Source organism: Solanum dulcamara, chromosome 8 (genome assembly GCF_947179165.1).
Source record: "Solanum dulcamara chromosome 8, daSolDulc1.2, whole genome shotgun sequence".
NCBI classification, from domain to species: domain Eukaryota; kingdom Viridiplantae; phylum Streptophyta; class Magnoliopsida; order Solanales; family Solanaceae; genus Solanum; species Solanum dulcamara.
The window spans coordinates 68,873,176-68,886,315 of NC_077244.1; the positions used below are offsets into that span (position 1 = coordinate 68,873,176).

At 28.9% G+C, this 13,140-nt stretch overlaps 1 protein-coding gene across 1 annotated transcript; it reads right to left on the reverse strand.

Moving 5' to 3' along the window:
* Window positions 1-5,292: 5,292 nt before the first annotated feature.
* LOC129900628 (uncharacterized) lies at window positions 5,293-6,656 on the reverse strand. The gene has a single exon (XM_055975641.1). The coding sequence runs from the start codon at window positions 6,512-6,514 to the stop codon at window positions 5,960-5,962; it is 555 nt and encodes a 184-aa protein (XP_055831616.1). The 5' UTR covers window positions 6,515-6,656; the 3' UTR covers window positions 5,293-5,959.
* Between the last annotated feature and the right edge of the window lie 6,484 nt (window positions 6,657-13,140).

Consider the following 13,140-nt stretch of genomic DNA (forward strand, 5'->3'; position numbering starts at 1 on the left):
CCTTTGATTCTTGTCTCCTTAAATATTCTCTATGATTTGAGAGCTATTAGTGGCGTTTTTCTCGAACTAGAATAATTTTAATTTGATCTCCCTCGTGATTCGAGGGTCATTAGTGGCGTATTTTTCGAACTAGCCAAGATGATCATTGTGATTCGAGGGCTGTTAGTGGCGTATTTCTCAAATTAGGCAGAATGATTTGAACTTGATCTCCATGAAAGGATTTGTGGATATTCTTAAAGTATATGATTATCAAAAAGAGTTTGACATATTTTAATATCTTTATGAATATTTCATAAATTTGTGAAAATTTTGAGATGCTTTTTCAAGGGAATATAATACGTTTTATATAGGCATGAATTATGATTTAGGGTAGAGTAGCCTCCAAGAAATCCCAACTGAAATAAGATTCGTCTGTCCTACAAAATTTCAATGTCTAAAATAATTTTTTATTTTTTTAAAATAATTTTATGGACTTTTTAGATTACAATCTAAAGATTTTGTTTAAATGAACTCAAAATTTATAATGAAAATTATTAAACTACGATCTAAATTTTTGTAGAATTTAGATGATAGTCTAATATATTTTCAATACCAAATGCTATATCTGTATAATTATTAAAGTGGGGCCAAAATATAACTAATGATCTAAAAATAAACATTTGCGTAAAATATCCAAAAAAAAAAAACAATGCTGTCACTTTTTGATCTTGTTATGTTTTTGAAAAATATTCACTATCGTGAAAATTTAAATTTCCGATTGTGCCTATTTTTCAATTCTGCTCAAATGTGTCTTTGTATGAATTTTAGCTAGAGAAATTCCGCAATTGACTAATGAAAATACAACGATTTTCCCAATTTTCCTAAAGCATTACCGTCTAATGTTCATAAGTGAAAATATGTTATTTAGTATTTGCCTTGGTAGGAGTAAGGTCTGCGTACACTCTATCCTCCCCAGACTCCACGTTGTGGGATTTCACTGGGTTGTTATTGTTGTTGTAGTATTTGCCTTTCTCTTTTAACTTTTATTATTTATTGTAGTGCTTTGTAAAGCAAATCTTTTGCTTTTTAGGTTGATCATTTACTTGGAAACCACCTTAGGCAGATACATCCATACTATTTTATTGATTTCTTTATATATATATTTTTTGAGAGTATTGTGTGCTTAACACTAAAGTAAAGCTGTCAATAATGTATGCTTTTGAGGGTTAGTCCTCATTTTAAAATATTCAAAACCTCCTAGGCTCGTGGCAAATGTGTCACCTAACTTTGACAAAGACCAAAATCAAAACCCCTATTAACTGGAACGAAACATTTATCAAAGACCCCCCCCCCCCCCAAAAAAAAAAAAAAAACATTTATCAAAGATATGATATTTAACAGAAAGTGAATTTAAGAAACTAAAATATTGTGATTTCTTGCTGACAAGTTACAAGATCTTTTAATAGCTGCTCTGAAACAAAATCTTATTACAGCTCTAGACAGATGGCAAATGAACAGTTTGGACTGATTTGATCACTGTCTCAATTCTTACCAAGTTTTAGACCATTAATATTTTAACAAGTAATTGAATTTTAATTTTAAAAATTCAATAAAATTAATATTAAATAACATTAAATATCCAACCGCGTTTGCTGGCAAGTTATGGTAATTAAAATCGTAAAAGATGTTCCTACTGCATTTTCTTTTTCCCCACACACGTAAAGCAGTCAGGCTTTATTAAAAGCAAGTAAAACGACGTCCCTTTTGATAAACACTTGTCAAACTTTGAACTGGTCTTCAAACCTCTGAAGCGCTTCACGTGTCATTTAAATTATAAAGAAAGAAATAAAGAATTAATAACTTAATTAGAATCAAATCATTTATTAACTTAACTCATTTTGATAAATATAAATTCAATCTAATCCATCTATTTAATATCCCTAGTATCCGCTAAACGAAACATTTACCAACTAGGACTATATTAAGATAAGAAAATATATATATTATACGAAATGAAAAACATATGTAGTGCAGTAATATTTGAGTGTCGTTTGACTCCAAATAGCTTTTTAGAAAAATTTAATTTTTTTTTGATAATTAGTATTTGTCTATATAATTTACAATTATTTGGCAAATATATTTTGCAAATATCTCAAGTTCTAGAAAAAACACCATCATTTATTAATTTCAACCAATATTTATCTACCATCTTGCTTCATTAACGCAGACAACCAACATCATTAAATAACGTCTCTATCTATTAATAAATAACCAGATTATTCATTTCTATAATTTGTTTTAATGCGATTAATGTATTGCTCTTGTCCATATTGTTATTTTGTTATTGTTGATTGTTATCAATTAGGTTATAAGTTTTTTTTTAATGGAACATGTTCATTATAAAGTGATAATACAAACTTACGGATATTTTAAATAATTTTTACAACTTACGGGTATAAAATAATATTTATTGAAATAATCAAATATTTTTGAGAAAATTTATAGCCAAACACTTGGTGAAATTTTACGAACCTCGTTCAAAAATAACTTGCCAAAAATATTTGAGAATTTGTGCTGAAATGATAACTTGGAGTTGTTAATTTCCTAAAACCAGTGCCCTCAAAAAAAATAGCACGTATCTCTTGGCCTTTATATTCGTGGTCCATTTCTGGCCACAGTACGTGCATTATGGACTTTATCATGCACATAGTTTTCTTAAAACCCATGAGTAGGGAAGGTACAATATCAAAGTGTTCATCTCTTTGTTGCCAAGACTTGCCCATACTTAAACCCCCTTTTTGTAAAATAATAAAGTGGCCTACAAAGTTGGTATTATTTTTTTTTGGAAACTTAAAACAGAAAGCAATCCCAAAAGCGAAAGCTACTCTCCATACAACAACAAAAATTGAGTGCTTGTTTTTCTTTTTCTATTTTTTCTATTTTTACAGATAGAGATGTGCCTAATTATTATACTTTTAAGTAGATTTCACAAATCAAATCTTAGAAAAACAATAATTAATGACTTGGCACTCAAAAGTCCCCTGAAATTTGAATATTCAGGTACTCCTTCAGTTCTCTTCTGTTCATATTAAATAAAGGACAAAAAAAAAACAATACATAGCCGTTATAATTTCTGGATGAAATTGAGGGATCCCTTAAATAAATGTAACCTGGTGTTTGCAATAAATTTTAAAGAGATCGAAATTAAATTGTAATCATAAATAAAATATGAAGAAACATAATTTTATTGATATTAAAACAATATGGGAATAATTTTGTTCCTCCCTTAATTCTTCTCTCTGAATTTTTTCCATGATTCGAGGGTTGTTAGTAGAGTATTTTTCGAATTAAGGATGATTTGGACCTCCTTAATCTCCTTATGAATATCCCAAGAGTTTATGGGATATTTGAAATGCCTCTTCAAAGAAATATATAACACTTTATATAGACATGAATTAGAATTTATGATAAAATAACCTTCAAATAATACTAGCTGAAATTGGATACATCTTATAAAGCCGTTATTTAAATTGAACACATTTTATAAAGTCCCAACGCTACACCTAAAACAGTCTGAAAGAACAAGAAGTGCATGTCTGATCCTTTTCTACTTGTTTGAAATTAAAATTATTCTTCAACATTCAGATAAGATACTTGAATTTCACAATTTCTTCATCTAGTAAATTTACAAAAATATAAAATAAAAGAAATTGTTTATCAAAGCTTGATCTAGTACGATGAATCATCGGTACTTATCCAGCAGTACACTACGTTACTTGTTTTTTCTATGTTTTTCATTAGCTTACGTTACAAACTCATTGCTCTATTATTGAACGACACTTTCGGAAAGCTATACCCTTTAGGCTCTAGTCCCCCATTCCCCTCTTTTTTTGTACTTTACGCCACTTTGGTTTTTGTCCAAGTTAGTGTTTTTTTTTTTAAAAAATAATAATTTATCGGTGTCCGAAGTCCGTATAGTTCCAACTAAATTCTAATTGCGCACTATAGAGCCCATTCAAAGGTGACTCTTCCAACAAGATTTTTTTTCATATCCAGAACTCGAATTCGAGATCTTTGGTTAATATTAAATGTTCAATATTAATGGAGGAAATGAAACGATATTTTCTTCTTATATGATTTTGAACAATTTATTTTTCATCTCATTAGCTGGCATTAGAAATAGAATTAGCTTAGATCAAACAATCTATTTGATTAATAGGTTAGTAGAGTCATGTGCATTCGTATTTTTGATTTAATCAATATTAGAAACTAATATTATACAATTGAAATTAATGAAAGAAATGCATCATTATCTCTTTATATAGTTTTGAATTATCCTCATCAATTATCTTTGATAAACTAATTTTTTTAATTGAATTAAGACAATGGTTCATTTTCTTAATTAAGAGTTAGGTGACATTTGTCGCCATATATATAGTTTAGATTTCAAATTCGGGTAGAGTCCTAAGTTGTACTTTACTTTAGTAAGCACCATAATTTCTCTCAAAATTTGCATAACAATCATGTGCAAGAATAATTAAAATAGATGGCCAACTTAAAAAGGCAAAGGAGTTGCTTTACAACCCACTATAATAAATAATATTAAACATATAGGATAAATAAAGTAATTAGAGCTAGAAAGCCACAGATTAAATATTATAACATGTTTCCACTTATGAACACAACACAGTTCTGCTTTAGGATAATAGGTGGAATCACATTGGTCCGTTTTGTTACATTATATTAGTTAATTGGGGCATTATCTTTAGCATAATACAATAGTCCAGCCGTCCAGGTGACAATTAGAGTTTGGAGTGTCTTGACCAAACTAACAACAATATTTGTACGTGTGATACTGTAAGTAAATGAACTTGCAGGTTAATTAATTTTATCTGTTTTACATGAAAAATAACTTTAATTAGCAGTTTTTCTTTTCCAACTTCAGGTTCATAGCAATAATAATACAGGGACTGAATCAAGCATAAAGGACTGTGCAAAATGCATACGAAGATTCAGTCACCTACTTATTAAAGAATATCCTGAATGTTGTTCATTTTTCTTTTATTAAAAAAAAACTATAATAGGTGTAGACGTGTAGTCACCTTTAGCTATTTTTTCAAAGACTTTATTACATGAGATTTTTGGGATGAACAGTTTCCTACATGAGATGATTTTTTTATTTTTTTTATTGATGAATAAGAAGTTTATACAATAGTTTTGATGATGAAGAAACTCCTGGTAAGTATGTACCTTCGGTTAATAGTGCTTATTAATACGCAGCGAATCTAAATTATCATGTAACAATCATATTACTAAGCCTTATAATTCTATTGGATCATTATTGAAAAATTATCATGTAACAATCAGAGCACATCAAAATTTTAGGTGAATACTATAAACATGAGGCATATGAAGGCAAGGGAAAATACATGGATGATTAAATCTTCGTAATTGAGAGAAGTAGAAATATGGATATTTTGTAGGGGTGAGAGAGAGAGAGATTACGAAAGGGGAAAAAAGGAAGCAAAGCTTGTATTTTAGAGAAGGAAAAAAACTAATTACGTAAAAAGATAATAACCTACTATAGAAGATCAATAATATCTGATGGTGTAAAAAATTATACATATCGACGGTGCACAAACTTAAACTACTCATATTCCTATTAAGATTACATAGTCTCTTGGGATAAAAGGAAAGAATGATTCTTATTTCACCATTCTACTTCATGTTTACTTTAACTTGTATACTAAATTTTTGCTTTTCTAATTTTCTAGAAAAGAAAAAAGGTAACAAATAATGAAATTAAGAGAGAATTAGGGAACTTGTTGATGCAAAATTCCAGGTCTTAATTAGCCTTGAATGTATTATAGGATGAAACAAATGAGTATTATCTAGGGGTTATATATCATCACATTCATAAACTCTTTAACATTATTATTTTTTTCTAAAAATTTCCCGAATACCCCACCAACACAAAAATTTAAGCAAAGGCAGAAGCTTCTCTTCTCAAATCTCTGTAGAATCTCGAAATGAATTCATCAGCTTTCTCATCTACGTGGCTAATGATGTCACCGTCTGATGTTAGAGGAAAAGGCGAGTCAGTGATCCTTAATTGCCTCACCGTAGGAGTCCTCCCAAATCCAGGCAAAGCAGGTGATGCTGTTTCTCCCTGAAGCATCTCCAATGCCTTCAAAACGGCAGCGTTCATAATTGAAACGTCGTCATGTTCAGACTGATTATGCTTATTATTAATGCGCTTGTTAAGGAAAGGGAGGTGGAAAGCAGGGCTGTTACTGCAACTGAACTCGTAATACTCATTGGAAGTGCATTGATGGCCCCCCTCATTAATATTATTATGTCCCTGGAACATGAGGTTTTGAAAGGCGGCTTTGCCAGCAATTTTGCCACGCTTCATTAATAAGTTGAGATCAAACATTAGTTTCCTCTTTGACGATAATCCTTTTCTCAGCATGAAGTAAGCCACACGGACTATCTTCCAGAACTTCTTTGCTATTACAGGCAATTTTTGATCCATTTTCACGTGCAGATTTTTTATTTTTTTTTGAATTCTGAGATTTTATTGGTTAACTTAAGGAGAGACAAATATTGATGAAATGCTTTAATTTAGAGGAGATGGAGTTGGTAGAGAATTGTAGTTTTATGAGAAGCAATGAGTGAGTGGTACATATATATACATAGGAAGAGGACGGAGTGAAGTATTCTATATGTTTTTAAGTTTTTTAAAGTACTTAACACGTTTGGGCACGGAATAGACCACGTATATTACTAGTTGAGATTCAATATTCTATTGCTTCAATTATTAGAGGAGGAGAGGCTGATTTTCAAGATCTAGCTTTAATTTAGGAGATTCCTTTTAAGTCACTGTCACCCATCAAAGAAGTTGTTTCCTCTCCTTTCACATGAATTAATTGCAAATTTGAGGCCAATACCAAGTAACCACTTCATTATTTTCTTTCCGGGGAAAAAGTGTTGATATAAACAGTTAGGATATATGTGAGCTATTTATACGACACTAAAAATATAAATAAATTATTTTTATAACGAATAATATATTAATTTTAACTGGCAAAATTAAAACACGCCCAATTCCCTTTTCTTAATATCAATCATATCCTTTCACACTGTTTATGGTCTCTCCGCAAGGAAAAGGAAGAGAGAGACTACAAAAGTTAAAGGTAAAAAGAGGGTCGTGGGGCTTGACGGTACAGCTATCCAAAAGTGGAGTTTGAAATGTAAGTTAAACAAAACAGAAAAAAAAATGCAACAATTAAACAATTTTAAGAACTCACTGCATATAATACAGTATGAGTAGTGGATAGTATAATGTGTCTCCTAATCCATTCTATGGTACAACAATAATTGTGTAAAGAAGATGAGTATGGATATGCCAGATGTTACATATATTCAGATGATCAGTTCAAATTCAAAGGTCTCCACCTTTTACATTAATTAACATATTTTTGGAGAATGTATATGGTACCATTTTATATTGTGAGATTAATTATTTAAGTACTCCCTCCCTCCATTGGAGTCAAAAGTATATTAATATGAGATGAATAGTAATTTTTAATATTTTTCTTATAATTTTAAAATATTTAAAATTTAAATTTTAAATATTGAATTAATTAAATTCAAAAAATAATCAAATTAATTGTCATAACACAACATGAATTGTGACCATTTAAATGAAACAGAGAAAGTACCATCTAACCAAACAGACCGGAACTCTAATTACGAAAGTATATAAAGAGAGATGCATCTGCTGCGTTGGCTCAATTAATTTCAATAGCGTAAAAGTGCGAAATTAATTAATCATCGGCAAGTCACCCCCTCTTCATAATGACCTAGTAATTCTAATTACACCTCAATCAGCTAAAATGGGGCCAATGGTTGAAATTCAATCTTCAAATCATTGAAGCTATGATTGATTAAAATTCAATCTACAAATCATTGAATCTACAATGCTAATTACACCTCTTAATTATTATTTACATGTCAATGATTCTACTTACACATCTTTTAATTTATCGCAAACTTTTCCCCTAAAAAATATAAAGTAGTTGAAAAATTTATTAAATAAAGGACAAATATGAAGATTTTTTTTTTTCAATACTTATTTTGAAAATCGAATAATTCATGAATTTTAACAAAAAAATTCAATAATGGACCATTTTCTTTTGAGTTTATCTAATTTCCCCAGGACATTCTCCTTAAATGTAACGCACAACTTAATTAATGATTTTAAACAGATGAAACTTAATTTATCAAACTGATTGACTATAAAGATTAGAGGCTCTTAGTAATTACATGAAATATAATAATATATGAACTTGAACGATCTTTCTTAGTGAGCTAACTTTTAAGACTGAATTATATTAAATATTTATTTAATATTATATTAGAGTCATAGTCTCAAATCTCAAATAGTGTGCGTCTAGGCGTGCACAATTTGAGAATCGGTCAGAGTCGAATGTGCCGATAGTGGAGGAAGGTGATGGATGAAATAATCTCATATCAGTTATAGAATTAGTCCTAAACTTCCTTTTATAGATTTGGACAATATTCTCCCATCAAAGCATAAATTTATATTGCTCTCAAAATTTTTAAAAGCAATCAACTATCTATTACATTAATAAAAATAATGCCCTTTAAATAATTTATTTTTAATATTTACCTTTTATATAAGTCGATTTTTTAGTTTTGGTCTTTTACCAATTGAACTTATGCAAGTGGCTTACACTTTTTAGAAATATATAAATTTATTTTTTTGGGAAAAAATAGTTGTTATAAGGACATAGAATAGGGGCAAAAGTGCAAATGACCCCCCAAAAACAATGTGCTTGGATGTTTTTTCCAAAGGAGGTGTCCAGGCAGATGACCAACCTCAAAAGCAAACCATTTGCTTTACAAACCACTACCATAAATAACTGCAAATAAACTAATAATGTTAAAGACTAAATAATATATTTCCACTTATGAACACAAGAAAATTCAGTTTCTTTTTGCCGGGGGGAAAAGAGGGATACAGAGAAGTGGTCAATTATTTTACTCTTAAACTCCACAAATCAAATTTCTCTTTATTTTTATTTCTTAATTAATTTGCTAACGATAAAACATATATTTTAGACTCTAAGACTCTCTTATTGATTCACTTGGCTCCCAAAAGTGCTATAGTTGCAGATAAAGTTTGATAAAATAATATAAAGCCATTCAAATTTCAAACCAACTCAAAACGTGACTGTGTACCATGCTATTAACTAATCTTGACACAATGTATAAGAAAACAAGAAGTGAACGGTTTTAACTTTAATTCTTGTTGAAATTAAATTTATTATTCAACGTTTACATCTAAAATATTTGAATTTCACAGTTTCTTAGCTAACAGGGAAAAATTACGTCTGTCAAGCTAAGCTTCATTCAATAAAATGAGTAAAACTGGTTTAATTTAAACCCTTTTACTTAAGAAATAGCATTTCTTTCTAGCATATATATGTTATAAACTTACAATTAGAACCGCCCTTTAGGGCATCTCCAACCCTAGCACCGAATTTTGTGCAAAGTAACTCCAATCCACTGCACCAAATTTTACACCAAAAAAAAATATTTTTTTTCTTCATTATTATATTATTATTTCATATTTCATTTACTATTTCTTATTTCATAAAACAAAATTCTTTCTAAAAAACATTCACTATATATAATTTTATTATTGTTTCAAACTATAGTCGTTTAATATAAAATTATTTTATATCATAATTTTTTAAATAATATAAATTGCTAGCAAATATTAAATATTATACATAATAATGGATAACCCAAATAAAAGTGAAATCATTAACGAAATATAATTAAATAAATATTATACAATTGAAAATTTTATTTTAAGTTCTACATGAATATTCAACTTTCAAGATCACTACAGTGAAACCATAAATGCTCTATTAATGCATTATGTAGTTCAAAATGAGTTTCTTTGTCCTTAATTTTTTTTATGTCGAGCAAGAAATTGTTGAAATCGATAATTTTCATCTACTGTCATTTCTATCATCGGAGTTGAACCATCTAAAGCATCTTGAATTGGTGCGTTAAGATCACGCTCATCCTCAATTATCATGATGTACATTATAATACATGAAGTTAATCTATTCAGCAATTTATATTTTTGCATATTTAATTTTTGTCAAGATTTATTGTACTTATATCCAATTCAAATTTATAGTAGAATAAACATAAATTTAATTTCAAAAAAATTCAAGTAGAGGAAAATAATATATAAAAAATTTAAAATTTTAATCTAAAATTAATATTATAAAAATACTACGTAAAACTAATAAAATATTTTAATTAAAACATACTAATTTATATAATATTTAATTAAAAATATGATATAATAAAATAATAATAAAGAATAATTGGTATGATGAAATAGTGTAGCACCACTATTCACACACCAAATTTGTTACAAAATTTAACATGGATTGAAACAAGTCTACGCTAAATTTTGCACTAAATGTAATATTTGGTGCCAAATTTGATATGGGTTGGAGATCACCTTACAAGGCTGCTGAAGGTAGGCAAAGTCAACTACCTTATTTATTTGTCAAACTTACTATGATTCATCTTTTTATTAATTTCATGTCGAATTATTTGCGTTATGCATTTGTAATCGCGTATAAAGTTGTTGCTTTTCCTCAATTAAAACCAACTAGGCTTCTCTCTTCTGACCCATTCAAATTCTATTTCAACATGCGGATGTCGAAATCTAAACTTGCTTAGGTCTAATTACCAAAAGAAATTGAAATACAATTTAATACTTCAATAAAGAAAGAAAGATTATCAGTTTTAACAATATATATATTTAGACTTTGAATTAAACTATTCAAATCTTCATATTATTAAATAATGTTTTTTATCATAAAATCCAAAGTAATGTATTACAAACACATGGCTAATAGTTATTAATTGGAAATATCCCTAATAACAATACTATAGGAAAGAAGAAGAAGCTATAAAGTGAAAAGGGAAATTTTGCATAAGAGAATTAGATAGACTATGGGAGAAAACTTCTTGAATTTGGTTGAATTGCTTTGAATTGGAATGATTACAAATGTGCATTAATATTTGTCTATACTTGATTCCAGATTTGTAAAGGAAAAATGTGGAAATCATGGTTCAATAATCTTGCCAGACTACCAATGTTTCAATATCTTTGCTAACAATTTTTTTTTGCAAATATACAGACCTTCAAGGAGTAGTTTCCACTATCACGAGATGAAGAGTCTTGCGCTCTATCAACTGAGTTCGGTGACGCTCTACTAACTGTGCTAGATAAAATCATCATTATGCATATGTAGCTCTGTTATTTTTCCGAGTTGCTTACATAACTGCGAAAAATTTACACTAATAGATAACATCCATAGCCAAACAAGTTAGAAAACGTTCAATAGAGTACTTTGCAACTTGCATTGTAGTAACTGATTTTGTTATGTAAAACATATCTTTTACTATTTTCTTAATTTCAAAATAAGTTTGGTTTATCATTTATTTTGTTTCAAAATAAGTTGTGTTTTGGGATAATCAAGAAAGCATTAATGATATTATTTCAATTTTACTCCTTTTTAAATAAAGAGAACCAACAAATTACTAAAGTGTTACATCTTTTTGAAGAAATTTATTAAGAATAAGTTAGTAAAAATACATCTTGAAAAAAACAAAAATGAAAGAATTATTAGAATTGTATATTCATGCAAGGGAAAATATGAGTTTGAATTGCTAATGACAAGGGTATAATTGGAATAAAACTCTAACTTATGTTAAAAAAATTAAGCAATTTCAAACATTGTAGGAAAAATTTGGACATCTATTCTTATAATATTGACTGTATTAAAGAAGTGTGCTTGTATAAGTCATAATGCAGTTTTGTTTATAATTATTTTCGCCGGTACATAAAGGTGTAACATTGTGGCCAGCAAAGTTTTGTATGAAAATTAGGTTTCTTTAACAATTGTAAAGACTCTTGCAAACGTAAAAGACAGAGTAACTTCAACAGCTAAATCGACTTCCAATAAAGATAAAAAATTAAGTGTTTTATTTTTTTTGTGTGTGTTGGGTGGGGTGGGGGACGATTTTACAGAGTAGTGCTCAATTATTGAACTCTTATATTTTTTCACCTAACAAATGTCTCATCTCTTTTTCTTTATTTTTTAAATTATGTGGTATATAATTACATACAACTAGTAAAATATTGGACCCTCTCTGATTCATTTGGCTTCCAAAAGTTAAGGCACTCATGTAGTGAGTCCTCTTTCCGTATTGCAAATAGTTATGGAAAAGAAAAACAATACAAAGCCAATAAACTCACCCAATATATATGTGACGATGTACCATTCAATTCCTGAAACGTGGCACAATCTGAAAGAAATAGGAGTGAAATTTTTTAATTGTTTCTTCAATCAAAATTAATAATTATTGTTCAACTTCCTGATAAAGTATACTTCAATATATATTGGAAGTATTCCAACAACTTTTCTCAGCCAGTGGCGATAAAATCGTAATGCAGTTAAACAAGAGAAAGAACTTCCAACACCCCCCCCCCCCCCCAAAAAAAAAAAAACAAACTAATCTTTAATATATATACAAATAGCCGATCAATTTCAATGTTTACTTTCCCAAATAGTATAACATAAATTATATATTGATTATAACAATTAAACACATGTTATACATAAATTAAATCTATTACATGTTCGCTTCCAATATTTAGTTTAACTTACAGCTTTTAGTCCCTACTGAGTAGTACAATCAGGATCAAATTTCTCTCAAAATTTAAAAAGAAATAAACTATCAATTACATCAATAAGAGTAATATGTGCTTGGATGTTTCTGTGAAAGGAGGTTTCCAAGTAAATGACCAACCTAAAAAGCAAATATTTATTTTACAATCCACTACAATAAATAACTGTAAGAAAATAATAAAGTAAAGAAAGATAGGTAAAGACTAAATACACGTTCCACTCATGAACAGAAGACGGTTTTGCTTAAGAAAATTTGGCTTTCATTAGTCAATTGCGGCATTTCTCTGGCTAAAACTCTAAAAGAACCTTTTTTTTCTTCTGGTAATATGTAATTAAAAATTAATTA

Coding starts and splice junctions, on each gene's coding strand:
- LOC129900628 (XM_055975641.1), bottom strand. CDS start 6,514: ATGGATCAAAAATTGCCTGTAATAGCAAAGAAGTTCTGGAAGATAGTC.